The following is a 20,045-nucleotide window of genomic DNA, read 5'->3' as shown; positions in this document are numbered from 1 at the left end:
AGCAGCCTGGGACAGTGGGAGGTGTCCCTGCCATGGCAGGGGTGGCACTGGATGGGCTTTAACATCCCCTCCAACCCAAACCAGTTTGGGATTCTCTGAGAACATCAAGGAGAGGGAGGAAGAAGAGGGCTGCAAGTGGGAAGGAGAGAGACCCTTGACGATGTGAGATTATTAGTTTTGCAGAAAAGAAAATTCATTCTGCATTTTTAGGAGTAACATTGAAGGTTTTATTCTTCAGGCCCTGTTTCTAAAAGTTCCTCTTCCTTTACAAAGCCCCTGAACACCTGAGGGACTCCTTGAAGTTCACTTGGAAGCTTGAGGGAGGAAGCAGAAGCTTCACCTTCCCAAGGTGATGAGTTTGTTGTGGTTTAACATGAGACAAGTGCTGAGAAGCTGAGCCCACAGGCAGAGATCTCCCTGGCAGGGTGGGCAGGTGATGGTGCAGGTAGTGGCACTGCTGGCCCTTCATGGGCTCAGTTAAGCTGGAAAAGCTCTCCAAGATCTTCAAGTCCATCCATTCACCAGGCCCAGCTCTAAACCATGGCCCTGAGCACATCTGATCAGGGTTTTGGAACACTTTCAGGGATGGTGGCTCCACCACTTCCCTGGGCTCCCCATATCACAGCTGAGCCACCTGATGCCTGTTTGAGCTTTTCTATTTTTCAGACTCTGTGCTGCTTTAGTGGGTGGGTCTGGGCTTCACATGGGGGGATGGTGAGCTCTGTGCACAGAGCAGGGAGACAAAACAATTCCTGCCCAGACCCACAGACTAAAGCAGCACAGAATCTGGAAAATAGAAAAGCTCAAACCTGAGGCATCAGTGGAGGGTGTCCCTGTGCCTACCATGTGTCCCACCTTGGGCTGAGGGCTTGCCTGGGAGGTGTCCACAGCCTGTGTGGGAGCAGGGGTTGACACTGTGCTCCAGAGTCCATGAGCTTTGCAGATCCCCAGGAGAATCCCCATGGAAAATCAGGTCATTGTAGAGCTGGGAGCCAAGCTGTGCCCTGGGGGAGGTGCCCCTATGCTCCCTTTGATGCCTCAGGTTTGAGCTTTTCTATGTTTCAGATTCTGTGCTGCTTCAGTGTGTGGGTCTGGGTTCACATGAGGGGATGGGGAGCTCTGTGCACAGAGCAGGGAGACAAAACAATTCCTGCTCCAGCTGGGGACCAAGGACAAATGATCCAAATCTCAGCCCAAGAGCACAAACACCGTGGGCTGGAGAGAGAAAAACAAGGATGGGACTGCATGGGCTGGGGCTGGAATTGGACAATGAACTCCAATATGCAAATGGAGCAGAACTGATCAAAGGGAAAGACCCCGTGCCTGGTCGTGCATTTTGTGACCATTTTGGTTCATCTTGGGTGCAGCCCTGGCTGGGCTCTTGTGCTGCCCAAGGTGGATCCATTGAGGCTTTTTAATAAATCCCTACTTTATTCTTTAGCTCTGTCCAGTCTCTGCTCCAGCTCAGCCCTCTCAAGGCATCAGACACACATGGGGACCAAGGGGCCTGGGACAGCATCTCCTCAGCATCTGCCTCTGCCCCAGTGGGTCACAGCTCCTGGTGCTGGGGGCTCTGGGGGCTCTGGGGGGCTCTGGGGGGCTCTGGGGGCTCTGGGGGTTCCACAGAAGATCTCCAGGGTGGTTGGATCTGGAACTCCTCTCTCCCAGCTCAGCTCCCTGTGAACATCAGAGTTCTTGCTCCAGGTCTGTGGTGCTTTTCCAGCTTCTTTTTCCTCTCCATTCTCCCACAGGTTTTTTTGCAGCCCTCCCCTCATGATTTAACTCCCATCCCTAGGCTTTTCACCCAGCAGCTCCCTTTGCACTGCCCCGAGGCCTCCCCGAGGTGCCCCATGAAGGATCCAGTGCCCAGGGAGGGGCAGAGCTGTGGAATAGCCCGGACAGCCGGGTGGCCCCGGCTCTGTTTGCACACTGGATAAATCAGGCAGGAGCCTCCGTGTCCAGAGCACACGTGTGAGCACAGCCCTTTACAAATGAAGAGCAGGAAACAAAAACTTCATCCATTAACATAATGACAGGTATTTCCCTGTTCTTAAGCCAGGCCTGGCCGAGCAAAACACTTAAGTACATGATTAATTTGAAGTCTAAGAGACTTAAGCACATGCTTAAGTGTTCTGCAGCCCCGACCTAACGACAGAGGTTTCCACAGAGCAATCCGTGCTCCCGACTTGTTCCAGTGGTGCTCAGATGTATGGATTAAGGGTGCCATAAACAGTTGAGATATTCTGTTTAAACAATCATTTGTTGACAAGACTATTCTAAGCCCATCGAATCCCTAAGTGATAGATGTATGTTGTCTCTCTGAGTCTCATGCTGTATCAGCCATTGATTTTTTCCAGCCTGGATGCTAAGGTAACCTTTACCTGAGAGCTTAGGCAGAAAGCCGTGGGTGTGTGCTCACCACGCCGGCTGTTTGCACGCCTGGGCTCAGCTTTGCACTTAGGCTCGGCTTTGAGTCCGTGCTGGTGGCACAAACTGCCCTGGGGGATGGAGGAGCAGCCCTGGTGCTGCACGGAGCCTGGGAATGGCTGAGATGCTCCTCTGTCCCCCAGAGCTTTTTCCAGGCTCTCCCTCCAGCCCAAATCATGGCTCAGGGTGGTTCCTCATCCTCCAGGGAGCAGCGATCTTGTCCTACCGTCCACGGCCCCGCTCAGCATCCACTTCAGGAGATGTTTCCCTCCAGAGCTCGCAGGTGCCCCGCTGGCTCCATCCCCGTGTGCCGGGACACCCTTCTCGGAGATCTGTTTTAATCACATTTATACACTTTAACCAGGGGAAGGAATCTATTGACAGTCTGTCTTCACATTTCTGTCAATTCTTCCGGAGACATCATTAAATCCAAGAGTGGATCTTAATTTAACGTGTTAGCTAACGGGTTATTTAATTAGTTTTCAATAACCCCCAAAAAAGTGGGGGGTGGGGAAACGGGCTAAGTATTAAGGGGAAAAAAAAAACCCCAGCAAAGCAGAGAGCAGGATGATGAACACATCCAGGTTTCCCGGATCCGCAGAGAAATTGTCTCCTCAGCCCCTTCGCCCCTTCTCTCTCACAAGAAAGAGCCATGTTGCGTTTTCCCCCTCTCCCCACTGTGTTCAATAATAAATGAAAATGGTAAAAAGCAATTCATACACAGGCTAAGCGTCTGGATTTATTATCAAGACAATTACACCGAGGAGAATTCCCGGAAAATTACTCTTCGAAGTCTTTCTCTGGCACCCCCTCCCAGTTTGGATAAATACAGCAGCAATTACGGCTGCGGGGGAGAGGAGCTCACGGGCCGAGGGCTGCCAGCCCCTCGTGCCCCAGCCAGGCTGGCTCTTGGGTGGCATCTGCCCCCGGGAGTGCCTTTGTGACCGGGGGGGTGGCCGGGTTCGGTGGGAGGGGTGGCTTTGGGGCATTTCCCTCGGGCGGCCCCGGCCCCGGGGTCTGAGCCACTCGGGGCTGTTCTGGTGACCAGGGCAAGCCCGGGTGGGCGAGGGGCATCCCAGCCTGCAGGGACCCCCTGCCTGTCCCCCGGGGCAGCTGCCTGCTCTGGCTGGGGGTGGCAGCTCCCTGCCTTGTCCCTGCTTCGTCCCCGCTGATTGCTGCTCTCCCTCATCCCCATCCCTGCCTTGCCATCACCCCCGCATCATTTCCCATTTTCCTGATCCCCTCCCTGCCGTGTCCCCTTCCATCCTTGCCTTGTCCCTTCCCTGTCTCCTTTCCCATTTTCCCTCACCAGTGCCTGTCTCTGTGCCTGCCTGTCCATCCCAGCTTCATTTCCCAATTTCCCTCGCCCTCATCGGAGCCTGTCTCCGTCCCTGCCTATTCCTTCCCTGTCTCCTTTCCCATTTTCCCTCATCAGTGCCTGTCTCTGTCCCTTCCAGCTTCATTTCCCATTTTCCCTCAGCCCGGCCCTTCCTGCCCCCAGCGCTGCCTCCCTCGGCTCCTCCCGCAGGCCGGGCCGGTCCCCACAGCCCCGGGACCCCGGTTCCCTGGTTCCCCGGTACCCCGGTTCCCTGGTTCCCCGGTACCCCGGCACCCTGGTAGCCCTGTTCCCCGGTACCCCGGTACCCCGGTACCCTGGTTCCCCGTTCCCCAGTTCCCCGCTATCCCCGTTCCCCAGTTCCCCGGTACCCCGGTACCCCGGTTCCCCGTTCCCCAGTTCCCCGCTATCCCCGTTCCCCAGTTCCCCGGTACCCCGGTACCCCGGTACCCCCGTACCCCAGTTCCCCGGTACCTGTTGCGGGGCTGAGCCCCCGGACCGGACCGGGGGGTGCCGGGCCCGCTCCCCCTCCCCGGGCGCTCTGCAGCTCGCACAAGGCCGGCCCTGCCTTCCCTCTGCCCTCGGCAGCGGGGAGAGAAGTGCCCAAAGCCGGGATCTTGGCGAAAAAGCAGAGACGGCTTCTCCCGAGGCAGGTGAAAGAGCCTGAAGAGAAAGGAAAATATCTGCGGGAAACACAGAAACACAAGGGGGAAAATTAAAAATATATTGTATGTATTTTTAAAATCGCATTTATATAAAATAAATCCTATAGCTTTCTATGTATATTTGGTATAGGATATAGATTGTCTATACTGTGAATAAAATGACTGCATCAGGCTCGCGTGCTGGCGATGCACGGGGGATGCGGCGCGGCGGAAAACACCCGGTTCCTCCCGTTCCCTCAATGTTTTACCGGCCCCGGTTTCTGCCTCCAACTCCCCGAGCCCCCGGGAGCTTTTGGGGCGCGCAGAGACGCGGGTTTGAAGGGCTCCAAAATGCAGAAGGAGCAAAAAGTAGCAGAAGGCAGAGCAGGGGGAGCAAGGACATCCCGGAGCTCTGGGGGACACCCGCGGTCCCGTCCCGTAGATCACGGGTGAACTCGTTCCGTGTGTCCCCCTTGGGGACACTCGCACCCCAACCTGGCTCGGGGACAGCCGGGCCTGAGCGGGGAAAGGCAGAGAGACAACGGGAGGGAGGGCAAAAATTAAGAGGAAAAAAAAAAATATAAAAATTCGATTGTATAATTTTTATATCTCGCAGCTGGGCGAAATCCCAGAGGTTTTTCCTCGCTTTTCCCCCGAAAGTTCCGATGGGGTCGAGCCCTCTCCGTGCCGCTGCCAGGGTGTAAAGTTCAGCGGCGCTCTGCGGGGAACTTTTGAAAACAAATTGCGGCTGAAAGAGGCTCCCGGAGACTCCCGGGGGTGCTCGAGGTGCGGGGGCAGCGGGGGGGACCCGGGCCCCGCTCCCCGGCCCGGGTGGGTGCGGAACCCCGGGGGCGCCCGGCACGGCCCGGGATGCGCCGCAGCTCCGCGGGGCCGCTCGGTTCGGGGAAATCCTGCGGGGGCCACATCGAAAAGAGGCACGGCCCGTCCTCAAACTGCCCCCCCCGGGGCGAAATCGGATGGGAACCCCCCCGTCCCCGCTCTCCGCCGCTGCCGCCACCCCGCCGCTGCTTCCCGCTGAGTTTCGAGGCCGCCCAAAGTTTCCGGGTAAACGAGAAAAGTCTCCGGAAAATTCCTGGAGGGGCCGGTTCGGCCCCCAGCTCTCCCTCCCGACCCCCCCCGTCTCGCTTCCCCCCCGGTGCCGCCGCTTTCCCCCCTCCCAGCGCGGCCCAGGCCGACCCACCGGGACCGGGGCGAGGCGGGCGGCGGAGCCGGGCGGGGGAGGGCGCAGGTCCCGGCCGGACCCCGCTCCGCTCCTGTCCCTAAAAACCTCCTGGGCCGGATCTGCAGAGAGAATGAAAATTTTCACGCGGGTAGGGCATTAAAAAAATTCTATTCTATCCCGCCAAAGGGAAAGGGAAAGGAAAAGAAGTCGGGAGGGGTGGGGAAAGGACCTGATCTTGCAGCTAAAACTGTCTTAAAAATTAAAAATAAAATTAAAGAAAAAGCCTGCGAGGGCGCAGACCTCGATGATCGGCCGAGGGGGGCCGGAATTTTAAGCAGAGGAAGCGCTCGGTGGGGAAAGGGCCGGAGTTTTTTCTCGGCTGGATTCCTTCCCGGGGCGCAACAAACCACAGTGCAACGCGACCGAGCGCCGCCGGCAGCGTGGGGAAGGGAAAATCGCACCCGAGCAGGCGGGACAGGGAGGGACAGGAGCAGAATCGCGGGGCTGGCCCGGCCCGCGGCCGGCCCGGGAGGAGCTGAGCCCCGCGGAGGGGGCGCGGTGGGGACAGCGGGGTCTGGGGGCTGCGGTCCCCCCGCTGCGCCCCCCGAGCGGTTTTCTCCATATCCCGCTGTAATGAGCCCAAATCCAGGCGGAACTTTTCCGGCGTGGCTGGTTTTTTTCCTGCTTTGTTTTGTTTTGGAAGCGAAAGCGTTTGAATCCCCTTCAAGAACCGGTATCAAAGACTCTTTTTTTAAAAGCTATTGATTGCAAAAGTCTTATTTAAACCAACACATTTTAGTTTCTCACATTTTAAAACATCATCTGGGGCCCATTGTATGGAAAATCGATTAGCAGGAATTGCCACGCTCTTTGCCTCCCGCTTGATTGTTGGAAAATCGAGACATCCATAGGCAAAGGCTGGGCTGGGGAAGGTTTGGAACCGAAATGAAAGGGTTTGCGAGGGATCTATAGGCACTAAATAATTCACCTGCCAGGCGATGGTGCTGTTATTTTGAAGCCTTAAAGAACTTTAGGGAACTTTTTGGGTCCCGGCGGGGTGCGTGGAGCCGCTTTCCGGCTCCTTTTCTTCCCTTGCCCGGTAAAACCCGACGGTTTGGCCGGTGCCCGGTGCCTGCTCGGCGGCAGCACCGCCCGCGGTGCGGCCCCTCCGTTGGGGCTGGTCCTGGCCGGGGCGTTTGCGCCTTCGCGCTGTTCCTAAGTGCAATGGGAAAAAATAAAAAATAAAAAGAAAAGAGAAAAAGAAACCAGATTTGAGCTCAAACCAGCCCTGGAGCGGCGGGCACGGTACCGGCAGCAACGCTCGGTACCTCCCCCGGCTCTGCGGCCGCCCCAAGAGCCCGCACGGCCCGGGGGCAGCGGGGCAGGGACGGGGACGCCGAGAGCAGCTCCGGGAAGCTGGGGGGGTCGGGGAGGGGCTGCTGGGTCTCTGCTCCTCGCTCCGCTCCGTGGTCGCTGCGGGGATGTGGCGGGGCTGGGGGGTTGTGGGGGGGTTGTAGGGGCTGCCCCGACCCCCGCGCCCCCTCCCCGCGCTCGCCGCTCCGCGCCCCCGGTGCCCGCAGTGCCCGGCCCCGCTCGGAGCGCAGCCCGGGCGGCTGCGGAGGAGTAGAGGGAAGGGAATTAAATAGGGAGAGGGAGCTCGGGAAGAAAGAGGTGGCGAGGGAAGGGATCAATAGCATCCAGCTGGCAAATGGAGCCGGGGCCTCTCCCCCGCGCTGCGTCCCGGCCCATGGCCAGAGCCTCTGGGCGCTCCCAGGGCTTCCCCCGGGCCGGAGCGGCCGCGCAGGCAGCGAACCCCGCGGAGCCCGGCCCGGACCCCGCTCGGCGGCCCGGGCAGCTCCCGCCGCCTCCCCGCGGCCCGGCCCCGCGTGTGTCGGTGCCTCTCGCCCTAATGATATTGCATCGATCGGGGAAGGGCCGGGGGGGGCGGGAGGGGGGCGCGGGGCTACCGCATTACTCAATTATGTCGCACTAATTACTAAAAAGTCTCTCTCTTTTTTGCTGTTTGCTCGGTGCGAGGCTCGGCGGGGGGCAGAGTCCAGCGCCCGTCCCGGGGGGCTCCCGGTGCTGCGGGCCCGGCGGGGCTGGGGATGGAGGGGGCGTCGGGAGCCCGGCGCGGGCCGCGGTGCGGGACGGCAGCTGCAGGGATAGATCTATCGATGGGCGGTCGATGCGCTATCGCCATTATTACACTCAATGAAACCCTTCCAGACGCGGATGCTTCATCCCTGGTTTGTTCCCCACCTCCTCCTCGCCGCTCATCTCGACACTTCGGCACTGCCCAGCTCCAGGGCCCCTGCCCATCCCTGCCCAGCTCCGAGCCTCTCCTGCCCAGCTCCGAGCCTCTCCTGCCCATCCCTGCCCAGCTCCGAGCCTCTCCTGCCCATCCCTGCCCAGCTCCGAGCCTCTCCTGCCCAGCTCCGAGCCTTCCTCTGCCCATCCCTGCCCAGCTCCGAGCCTTCCTCTGCCCAGCTCCGAGCCTTCCTCTGCCCAGCTCCGAGCCTTCCCTGGCCATCCCTGCCCGGTTCCACGTTCCCCTGCCCGGTTCCACGTTCCCCTGCCCATCTACCCCCCTATCCAACTCCTGCCCACTCCTGTCTGGCACTGAGGCTCCCTGCCCGCTCCTGGCACCTCAACTTCGTCCCCCCCTCTAATCTCTGCTGGACTCCAGGCCGCCCTGTCCCTCCCTGCCCGGCTCCGAGCCCTCTCCTGTCCCTCCCTGACAGGCTCCGGTCCCGTTACCTGCCCGAAAGTCCCCCCGCCCGGCTGGTTCCCTCCATCTCGGGGGTCCTGCTCGCGGTCCCCGGGCCCTCCAGGCCGGAATAAACCGAGGGGGAGGCCAAGGGGGGCCGGAGTCCTTCCCCACGCCGGCTCCGGGGGCTGGATCGCGGTGTAAGGGGCAGAAAAGGGGCAGAGGGGAGGACCCCCCTCCCCTCCGATCATCACCTACCCTCGCTCTCACGTCCCGGGAATTTGCGGGGCTTTATTTTAATGAACTGGGCGCTTAATTGACTTCCCGGTGAAGGTGCCAGATGGGATAGAAAACTATGGGATGGATGGGATGTGATGCGATGGATGGAACGGATGGATTGAGATGGGGTGAGGTGGCTGGAGATGGCTCGTGTTAAAAGCCCTGAATTTGGACGGGATTTGGCTGAATTACCCCCTGAGCTGGGGAGTGCGGGGTGGGTCACCACGAACACCCCCGGAAGGGCCAGGCCCTGCTGTCCCTCCGCTGCCACCCCACACCGGGGCTCCCAGCTCGTCCCTCCCTGTGGAAGCCGCCGGGAGCCCGGCAGGGGCCGGGAGCTGAGCAGCCCGCACGGGGCTGGGGGGCCCCACCCGCAGGAAGCGATGGATTTTATTTTTATTTTTTCGGTCTGTTCAATAAAGCTTGGGAAACCGGCATGTGCCGGCCTGGGGGAGCGGACACGGCCGGGAAAGGCCGGGATTGCCCGGGGAGCCCAGCTCGGGGTAACGGGGCCGGGGCCAGCTGAAAACCCTTCTGGAAGGACACCGAGCAGCCGCCCCTCCCGTGACCGAAAACCGGTTCACGTTGTCCCTTCATCCAGTCTTCCTCACCGCCTTTCCTTTACCTTCCCATTTCCCTTTTCCCTTTCAATTTTCTCTTTCCATTCTCCATTTTCCCATTTCATTTTCCATTTTCTCTTCGCGTTTTCCATTTTCCATTTCGATTCATTCTTTCCCTTTCCCTTTCCTTCCTTCCTTCTTTTTTTTTTTCCTCCTCCAGCACCGCTGCTCAGGGCCCTGCAGAACCGTGTGTCTCTCCAAGCGTGTCCCTGTCACCTCCCCTCCCCGTGCCAAGGCCACCTCGCCAGCGCCCGCCGAGGGGCAGGGGACTCGCGTGGGGACGGGGGGACACGCGTGGGGACGGGGGGGGGACACGCGTGGGGAACCCCGGGGGTGCGGGACAGGATATTTGGGGTAGAAAGGGACAACCAGGCCCTTGGGAAGGGCACGGGGCAGGCAGCGGGGGACAGGGGGTGTTGGGAACGCTGGGTACAGGCACATCCAGGTGTGGCTGGCACAGGCAGATGTGCGCACAGGCAGCGGCCTGGGGCCAGCCAGATGTGCGGGGGCGCAGGTGGGCGCTCGGCACCCGCTGGGCACCGGGTGCGGCGGGGAGGGCGCGACAGCCGGTGCGGGGAGGGTCAGGCCGGTGGCAGCGGGGTCACCCCGGGGCGGCGGTGTCACCGCGGGGCGGGGCGGGGCGGGGGAAGGTGACCCCGGCGGGGTCCGGCTGCGGGCGCTCCCCGCGGCACCGGGAGAGGGGCGGGGGGGGGCGGCTCGGTCCGCCGGGGGGGGCGGGGCGGGGCGGCGCTGACGTCACGCCGCGGGCCAGAGCGAGGCTGCCGGGAGCCGGCGGCCGAGGCTCCGCAGCCGCCCCGCACCGAGCCCCGCGCCCCGCGCAGCGCCCCGCGCCCCCAGCCCCGCGCCCCCAGCCCCGCGCCCGGCAGGGCGGGCGGCGGGCGCGCCATGCCGGCCTGACCGCGGGGCGCGGACATCGATCCCCGGGCGCGGAGTCTGAATTAATCCGGGCAGCCGGCGCGGGGAGGGGGGGCGGCGGTGGAGGAGGAGGAGGAGGAGGAGGCGGCGGCGGCGGCGGCGGGGGGGTGGGGGAGGAAGGCAGCGAGCGAGCGGGCGAGGCAGCGGCAGAGCCCGGCGGCCACCATGGAGCTGGCGATGGAGAACCTGGGCAGCCTGCACGGAGTCCCGCACTCGCAGCCCGCCGAGCTGCTGAGCCCCGCGCACGGGCGGCAGAGCTCGCACCGCAACCTGGTGCCGCACGGCCGGCCCGCCATGGTCTCGGGCATGGCCTCCATCCTGGAGGGGGGCGACTACCGCGGCGAGCACAGCCTGGGAGCCCCGCTGCACCCCGCCATGAGCATGTCCTGCGAGTCGCCCTCCGGCATGAGCCTGAGCAGCACCTACACCACGCTGACTCCCCTGCAGCACCTGCCGCCCATCTCCACCGTCTCGGAGAAGTTCCACCACCCGCACCACCACCACCACCACCACCACCCGCACCAGCGCCTGGCCGGCAACGTCAGCGGTAGCTTCACCCTCATGCGCGACGAGCGGAGCTTGGCCTCCATGGGCAACCTCTACAGCCACTACCCCAAGGACATGCCGGCCATGGGGCAGCCCCTATCGCCGCTGCCCAACGGGCTGGGCAGCCTCCACAACGCCCAGCAGCCGCTGGCCCCCTACGGCCCCGCCGGCCACTTGCCCAACGAGAAGATGCTCTCGCCCAACGGCTTCGACTCGCACGCCGCGATGCTGTCCCGGGGCGAGGAGCACCTGGCGCGGGGGCTGGCGGCGCCCAGCTCGGCCATGATGCCGCCGCTCAACGGGATGCACCCGCACGGGCACCCGCACGGGCAGCCCGGAGCCTCGCTGCTGGGCGAGCGGGAGCGCCCGGCGCCCGGCCCCGGCTCCCAGCCCGGCGGCTCCGGGCAGGTGGAGGAGATCAACACCAAGGAGGTGGCCCAGAGGATCACGGCCGAGCTGAAGCGGTACAGCATCCCGCAGGCCATCTTCGCGCAGAGGATCTTGTGCCGCTCCCAGGGGACCCTCTCGGACCTGCTGCGGAACCCCAAGCCCTGGAGTAAGCTCAAGTCCGGCCGGGAGACTTTCCGCAGGATGTGGAAATGGTTGCAGGAGCCGGAATTTCAGAGGATGTCGGCGCTCAGACTGGCAGGTAGGACACGGCTCGGCTCGGCTCGGCTCGGCTCGGCTCGGGCCGCCCCGCACCTCCACGGGTGGGTCAGGGGGTGCTGAGAACACGCGTGGGAACCCTCGGGGGTTCCGGGGTTGCCATCGCGAACTGGGGCCGGGCCCGGGCGGTGTTACCGACCCGGTTTGTGACCTTAAAACCAAAGGGAAGGAATTTCTGTTTAAGGTGAGTTATACCTAAGGCGACCTCCCGCCTTTCCGGGCCTGCTGCTGCCCGCGAGAGGTGCGGGCTCGCGGCTGGAGGGAGCCGAGATGTGCCCGTTGGCCGCCGCCCGTTCTCCTGCTTTGGGGATTTCCCTCTCGGTGCCGCCGAACCGGCCCCGTGGCGCCGGCAGAACCCTGGAACTCCTCCGCCGTCGCTTCGGCCGCCGCCTCTCGGTCCCGGGGCCGCGCTCAGGGGAATCTCCGGGCAGGAGCTGCCCCGGCAGAAGGACCCAGCCCCGCCTGCCCCGTGTCTCAATCCCCGGCTGCCTCGAGGTCCCGCAGCGCCGTTCCCCGCCGAGGCTGTGCTGGAGGAACGCGGCGATCTGAGCCGAGGGCGGGCGGGGGTCGCGGGGAAGGGGCCGGAGGGTGCGACCGAGGGGACAGCGGCGAGCGGGGACGTGCCCGGTGCTCCCGGCCAGCCCCGGCCCAGAGCCGCTCCCCCGGAAACGCGGCTGGAGCTCCTGGCTCCGCGGGGCCGAGCCGTGGCGGATAAAACACACGTTAGTGGTTTGTAATTTATTTTTTAAGAAATCCGAGCTCCCCGTAGGGACGGGCAAAGGCAGCGACGAGGACCCGCCGTTATTTATGGGGAAGAGCAGCGTTCATATGTATTTAGTGTAATTCAGTTGCTCTTTAATTAGGGCAGGGTAGTGGCATCTTTTAGTTCCAGTCGATGCCCTATTGAAAAGCAGTTAATAGAATGCAAATTGTTCCTGGCTTTACAAGGTTCTGGTAAATAAAGATTTAAACACTGCCGCTATCGGCCGTTTAATGCCCCCGTTGTTGGGGCTAATTGAGCAGCGGGCTCGGGCTTCTGCCTCGCCAGAATTAGAAATAATAATGAATAATTCAAAAATAATAGTAGTAATAATAATTTAAAATATCCGTGATGGTGATGATAAAAAGGCGGCCGCAGCTGGGGGAAGCTCAGGGGGAACCCTCTTCTCGGCCCGCCTGGAGACGTCCTTGTCCCCGGCCCGGGTCAGGGATACCTGTCCCCGAACCGGCTCGTAGGGTCCCTGTCCCTGCTGTCCCCTCTTTGCTCCTCGCGCCGCCGTGGGAGGTTTATTCTCCCCAAAATTATTTTTCTTCCCCGGCGCCGTTTCCCCCGCCGCCAGAGCCGCCATGTCCCCATTATTTACAGGAATTAACCCCCCAGATTTCCGGGCAACGGGGTTTGTTCATTTGCTGTCCGTGAAAACAGGAAAAAATCCACAAATCCACAAGCCACCGGCCCAGCCTCCCGTGCTGACCCTGCCCGTGCCGCTCCTCGCTCCCCACGCGGGACCGACCGCCCCACGCGGCTCCCGGAGGGGCTCGGCCGAGCTGCCCCCCCGGTGCTGCCGCTTTGTTCCGGCCCCGAGCCCCGCCGGGTCCCGCTTTCGTTTCGCTCCTGCCGCCCTCCCGCCCGCCCGGGCCCGGCCCTGGGTCCGCCCCGGGCTCAGCCCCGGCCCGGCCGCCCCGAGCGGCGGCTTCGGGGGAAGGGGCAGCGCTGGGGGGGCCGGGCCCGAGCCCCCCGATCGATGCCGGTGAATCCCCGGCCCGAGGCCTCGGGGTGAGCGCGCTCGTCCTTTCCCGTTCTTTTCCAGGCTGGGGGCCTGGAGGGCTCCGCATGGTTGCCACCCTCGGCCCCCGGCAAGCAGGGAAGGGACCTGGGCGGCGAGAAGAATTTTTAATTTTTCTTTCCCCGTAAAAGGCAAAAAAAAAAAAAAAAAAAAATTGTTCGACTTTTGTGTTCGTGTGGCACGGCCGGGGCACGGACTGGTACTGGTTCTGATCCTATTCCTGCTTCTGTCCTGGTTCTATTCCTATTTCTCTTTCTGGTCCTATTCCTCGTTCTGCTCCTGGTTCTATTCCTATTCTTGTTCCTGGTCTTGGTCCTGGTTCTGGACCCGGTCCTATTCTTATTCCTCTTCTCTTTTTTCTTTTTTTTTGTTTCTATTTTTGATCCTAGCCCTGGTCCTGGTCCCGGTCCGGGGCCGCAGGAGTCCATCTGATGGATTAGTCCGAGTCAGTGAGCCGCGGATCGATGACCACGCCGGGCCCCTAGAAATGGCACCCGCCGCTTTTCTCCTCTTTCCAGCCCAGTTCCCCCCGTCCCGCCGCCCCTCCGCAGATGAACCATTAATTATTCAGCTGGGAGATGAGGGGGCTGCAGCTCCGGCCGCCCCGGGCTCCCTCCGGCCCCGCTCGCCCCAAGGGGCTCGGCAGAAGAGGAGGGGTCCCACGGAGAAACATCTGGGCAGCATCTGGCGGTGCCCAGCCCGTCCCCTCGGGCCGTTCATCTCTGCGGCCCCGAGTGGCGGCCGCAGCCCCCCGGGCCCGCTCCAGATTAATCCCCACCAACCTGGGAGTGTTGGGGGGACGCTGAGCTCCCACGGTGCCACTTCTGGGGGTCCCCGCACGGCTGTGACCCGCAGCCGCTAAACCCCCGTGCCCTGGGGGCGGGAAAGGCCCCGGCTCCGTCCCCGAGGGGCGATGGGGGAGCTGGGAGCGTTCCTGCGCCCCCATCCCCGCGTGTCCGTGGGCAGGGGGTGCCTCGCGTGGCCCTGGGTGCGCTCCCATCCCAGCCCCCTCCAGCGGGAACCCCCTGCCCACCCCCGATTTATTCCGACACTCAGCACCAGGAAATTCGCTCCTGGTTATTTCTCGGGAGCGTTCCCCGCTCCAAGGGCTCTCGGGGATCCCTCCTGCCGCGGATTCCCCCGGCTGTGCGTGGAATTCACCCCCGCGCGTGGGGTGCGGCTGGCCCCGAGGGGCCCCATTCGCTTCTCCTTTCCCCTCTCCAACCTTTCGTTTTATTTTTCCATTAACACTTCCGCCCCTCACCCCCCACCTCGGTTTTTTCGTTCTTCATTTTAATTTTTTTTTGTTTTATCTTGGTTTTTTTTCGTTTTCTTTCTTTCTCTTTCTTTCTTTCTTTCTTTCTTTCTTTCTTTCTTTCTTTCTTTCTTTCTTTCTTTCTTTCTTTCTTTCTCTCTTTCTCTCTTTCTCTCTTTCTCTCTTTCTCTCCTTCTCTCTTTCTCTCTTTCTCTTTCTCCCTCTCTTGCCTTCTTGCCTTCTGACTTTCTTTCTTGCCTTCCTTCTTTCTTTCATTTTTCTTGCTTTCTTCCTTTCTTTTCCTTTCTTTTCCTTTCTTTTCCATTATTTTCCTTACTTTTCCTTTCTTTTCTTTCCATTCTTTTCCATTATTTTCCTTCCTTTTCCTTTCTTTCCTTTCCTTTCTTTTTTGATTCTCCCTTTCCCATGAATCCCTTCCCCGCACATGTCTCCACCGCAGCACAAAGCGTCGTTTTTCAACACAAACCCCAAAACCACCCCGGAACTGCGAGCACGACCGCGGGGCTGGGCCAAGACAAATGCCCGAGAGCTTTGACAACACCAATAATTAATATCACTAATTAATACCGCGAATTAATACACGTGACGTGATAGAAAAAGGGACAAGATGGCGCTGAGTAAAACCTCGGGAAATGTATAAAATTTTTAATTTTTTTTTTCACGAGTTTTGTTTTAATTTCAGCCTCTTTCAAACGACTTTGGCCCAACGTCGGCTCCTCCCGGCCCGCGGCCACCGAGCACCGGGCGGCCCCGGCCCCGGCCCGGCTCTGGCCCGGGAGAGCGGCAGAAAACCGCGCACGGTTTCGTTGCTTTCGATCCGCGCGTGGCCGCAGGCGACGGGAAAAAGGCGCCGCAGCCGCGGAGAGCTTTGGAGGACCGGGAGCGAATGGGTTTTGTCGCTGTAAAATGGGCGAAAACGAGATTTTGGGGCTCCCGGCTCGCAGCGGCTCCTCCCGGCCCGGGAGAGCTGCCCACGCAAGGAGTCGGAGAAAGATTCGGGAAAGGAGGCAAAGCTTTGTCCCAGCAAAAAACAAAAACCACCAAACCAAACCTTAAAAAGTGCGGGGTTTTTTGCTTAGGTTTGGGTTATATATATACTTTTTCTAAAATTTGAATTTCTTAATTTTTTTCTTAAATTACTATTTTATTTTGCTAATTTTTTAATTTTTTTTTTAGCTCATAAATATAGTTGGAACGAGATGAGCTTTACGGTCCCTTTTGAAGCAAGTTTTGGGATTTGGTGAATTAGAGGCGACTTTCTCAGCGGTGCGGAGCCGCCCGCACGGAGCAGCCACCGCCGGCGTCCCCGGCTGCGCGGGTGCGGCCGCTGCGCGCTGCGCTGCTCTCCCTGCGCCGTGGCCCGCAGCTCCTGGTGTCCCTCATTCCTGAACCACGCAGCTCCCGGTATCCCCCACTGCCCGTGTCCCGCAGCTCCCGGTGTCCCTCATTCCTGAACCCCGTGTCCCGCAGCTCCCGGTGTCCCTCACTGCCTGAACCCCGCAGCTACTGCTGTCCCTCATTGCCCGAACCCAGTGTCCCGCAGCTCTTGGTGTCCCCCACTGCCCCTGTCCCGCAGCTCCCGGTGTCCCTCAATGCCCGAACCCAGTGTCCCGCAGCTCCTGATGTCCCTCACTCCTGAACCCCGCAGCTCCTGGTGTCCCTCATTGCCCGAACCCCATGTCCCGCAGCTCCTGGTGTCCCTCAATGCCCGAACCCCGTGTCCTGCAGCTCCTGGTGTCCCTCATTCCTAAACCCCGCAGCTCCTGGTGTCCCTCATTCCTGAACCCCGTGTCCCGCAGCTCCTGGTGTCCCTCATTCCCGAACCCCACAGCTCCCGGTGTCCCTCATTCCTGAACCCCGCAGCTCCTCGTGTCCCTCATTCCCGAACCCCGCAGCTCCCGGTGTCCCTCATTCCTGAACCCCGCAGCTCCTCGTGTCCCTCATCCCCAAACCCCGCAGCTCCCGGTGTCCCTCATTCCTGAACCCCGCAGCTCCTCGTGTCCCTCACTGCCCGTGTCCCGCAGCTCCTGGTGTCCCTCATTGCCCGAACCCCGCAGCTCCCGGTGTCCCTCATTCCTGAACCCCGCAGCTCCCGGTGTCCCTCATTCCCGAACCCCGCAGCTCCTGGTGTCCCTCATTCCCGAACCCCGCAGCTCCTAGTGTCCCTCATTCCTGAACCCCATAGCTCCCGGTGTCCCTCATTCCTGAACCCCGCAGCTCCCGGTGTCCCTCATTCCCAAACCCCGCATCTCCCGGTCCCCCCCACTGCCCGTGTCCCGCAGCTCCCCGCACCCTCCGCGCCACCGCCTTATCAGCTCGGCGGGGCCGCCTCGCTCCGCCCGCGGCTGTTTTTCTGTTTGCTCCTAATCTGCGCCTCAGAAGGGGCCAATAAACCTCCCGCAGGTTAAACATTAAATGGGGTTCCTTCCCCACACCCCCAGGAAACGAGCTCCCCTCTGCCACCCACCCGCGCCCGCGGGTTCTGCTCCCCCAAACGCTGCTCCCCAAATCCCCCACGGGCTCTGCGCATCGCCCCAGCCCCGGGGGTCACGCCTGGGGCTTTTCTTGCCGCCTCCTTTTAATTTGGGTTCGCGTTTTGGGTGGGTTTTTGTTGGGTTTATCTTTTTCTGGGTGTACAACACGGGGGTGATAATTTTTTTCCTTGTCCTGTCAATCGCCACTGAAACCATAAGGGAGAGATAACAGAGAAGAGAAAACTCTCGGAGTGACCTTTGAATCAATTTGAAAAACCTCATTTAACTGATAAGTCTTGAAAGGCCCAGAACTAATTTGAAAATACATCTATTAAAATCTCATTGCCGCTGCCTGGGAGCTGCTGGGAAGGGTGTGCGAGGCGACTTCCCGGGGTCGGGGGAGCCGGGAGAGCAGGTTTAAGCCCTGGTCAACAAAGAGATTGCAGAGCTGACTGCAAAATGATGGGGCTTAGACCAGGAGAAAAATAAGAATATTAAAAGAAAATGGGTTTTTCTCTCCCAGCTGGTGGAGAAAGGGGAGATTTACAGCATTTTCCTGCCATAACCAGGCACGGAGTCTGGGATCGCAGACAGAATATTGGATTTTTTTTATTATTATTTTTTTATTTTTTTTCCCTTCACAAAACAAATCCAATATTTTCTCATTCTGCTCAGAGGCAGGTGCAGGGCTGGGGAGTCTGTGGCTCTGGGGGGCAGCTGTGCCCCACTGAGGGGCTGAGGAGCTCTGTGCTCCCATCACTGCATTTTCTGCCCAGCTCCCTTGGTGCCAAAAAAGCAGAGGAAGCAGAGGGATGGTGAAGGCAAAAGAGCAGAGGCAGGGCCCAGGCTGGTGTTTTCCTGCCTTGGCAATGTCCTGCCTTGCCCTGGGCATCACCTGGGTGTAAAGGAAACAAAAATCCCTGCAGAAATCTCCTGGCACAGAGGGCTCCTGGTGTGAGGCTGTCCTGGGATTGCAGCAGGGTGGTGATGGCTGACTGGAAACACAAACACAAAAATGAGATTTAAAATGAAATAAACTCCATCAGAGCCTGGCTTGAAGGAACTGTGCCTTGGCAGCTCAGTGGGGGTGTGGAAATGCTCCTCCTGCTCCAGACCTTGGGAGCAGTTTGGGATGCTGGGAGAGAATCCCAGCAGGACAGGCCATGTTCCCTGTGGGAATTGCTGCTTTCCTGGCTCGGACAGAACTGGACCAGTCACCTTCCCCAAGACAGGAAGAGTCTCTGAGGTTCCCTGGGGTTTTTGGAAAGGTTCCAGCAGAGGGAGGCCAGCCCTGAGCAGGAATGGAGGCATTGGGCAGCTTTGATCTGCCCTCACCCCATACCCACGTTCATGGCTCTGGCCTGGCCTCTTTTTTGGATTTGAGCTGAGATGTGCAAATTCCTGGAGATTGGCATGAAGCTGAGGCTTAAAGGAGCCCAGGATGAGTCCCATCAACCCAGGCCAGGTGCCATGAACCCAGGCCAGGTGCCATCAGCCTGGGACATGGTCTGACCCAGCTGGGATGTGCACCTGGCCATGGCCCTGCTCCTGCACAGCCCCAAGGGCAGCGCAGAGAGGTTGGGGCAGCCCCTGGGGTTGGAAACCGGCCCAAAAGGGAAGGTGGAGTCCAAAATGTTCCCCTCCATCCTCATCCAAAAGCCATGCAGGGAGGTGCTGGCGAGCAGCAGCTTTTGGCAGCTCCTGGAGTGTGTTTAATCCTGGCTCCGTGCACGACTGAGGCCGCTGAGCGGCAAAATTTGCTGATTTAATGGAAATTCAAAAATCTCGTTAATGCCTCAAATGATACAGGGAAATCTCTGTATCCAGCAAGATGTAAAGCAAGTCTGGCTTGGATGGGAGAAATGGATTTTTAAAACGTCTGGTGTTGTTAAAAAATAGCAAAGAAAAGAGGCAACGTGGATTCTCTGGTGCTGGAAAGAGGGACCAGGATATTTAAAAAATAAGGACCCAATATTAAAATTGAGAGATGTTTGTATGGACATGGATAGGATTTCAAGGATGACCCTAATAACTTAGAAAATTTATGTTTATATATATATATATATTATGTATATATATATATATATATATATACATACACACATATATATGTGCTAAGTTATTTTTATACATATATATAAATATATATGTATAAATAAATATTAATAAATATAAATTGTATACATATATATAATGTATATATAAATTTGCTAAGTTATTGCTTAAGTTATTTATTAAAAATATATAAAAATATCTTTAATATTATTTATTTTATATTATATTTATAATTATTTTTCTTTTTATTTCTAGTCATTATAAATATAAAATTATATATAATTTTGTTCAGTTATTAGGGTCATTCTTGAAATAGATATAATGGAACATATGTATATATATATATAAAAATATAAATAAATAAATAAATAAATAAATAAATATATATATATATATATATATATATATATTCCATTAGGGATCTGCCTCAATGCTCTAAATAACGGTGGTTTTGCAGTGCAAGGAGAGGAGGTTCAGAAGTGATTTTAAAGCCATTCCACGGGTGTTTTATGTCTGGAGGAGTTGGGTTCTAGGTGTTTCACAGGTGCTGAAGTCAAGCCTTGCCCACATGGGGGCATGCAGGGATGCTGGGCTGAGATGGGCAGGTTGCTTCTATTGCTTGGATTCCCTTTGGGATTTGGGAAACCTCGTCAGCCCTGGCATACTGAGGGTGCCTCAGCTCTGCCCAGCCTGGGAGAAGGAAATGAAAAATTTCCAAATGGAACAGGAGGGGAAAGCAGGGAAGGCTGGGACTGGCTGTATTCTCCTTGTTTGCAGAGGAGGGAGGAAAATCCCAACATCTTGACAAAAAAAACCCCAAAAAAACCTCCCAAAAAAGAAAAGAAAAAAAAAAATAAAAAAGGAAGAGCAAATTGCAGCTTTTGCTGCTGCTGCTGCCAGGCCAGGGGTACCAAGCCCACTCTGCTGAGCTCAGGGCTCGGCAGGACGAGGCAGCAAGGGGAGCTGCAGGTCTCCCATCCCATCAGGCTGGAGCAGAGCTGAGCTCTCCTGCTGCAGGAATGACTCCAGAGAGCCCCAGATATTCAGGCCTGGGGGTTTGGGTGCGCTGAGGGGGCTCTGTGGGAACCCAAAGTGCCCGGTTTGGC

The 20,045-nt window shown here is 58.8% G+C and overlaps 1 protein-coding gene across 1 annotated transcript in view; it reads left to right on the top strand.

Moving 5' to 3' along the window:
- The first annotated feature begins 10,300 nt into the window (after window positions 1–10,300).
- The window catches only part of ONECUT3 (one cut homeobox 3), a 28,502-nt gene continuing 18,757 nt past the window's right edge, over window positions 10,301–20,045 (top strand). Inside the window, exon 1 of the mRNA XM_054650338.2 lies at window positions 10,301–11,330. Within this exon, the coding sequence (XP_054506313.1) occupies window positions 10,301–11,330 (1,030 nt within the window). The remainder of the gene's footprint in view (window positions 11,331–20,045) is intronic.

Source organism: Agelaius phoeniceus, chromosome 29, assembly GCF_051311805.1.
Source record: "Agelaius phoeniceus isolate bAgePho1 chromosome 29, bAgePho1.hap1, whole genome shotgun sequence".
Classification (NCBI taxonomy): Eukaryota; Metazoa; Chordata; class Aves; order Passeriformes; family Icteridae; genus Agelaius; species Agelaius phoeniceus.
Note: the sequence above shows the minus strand (reverse complement) of the source record. Positions and strands in the feature narration are given on the sequence as shown.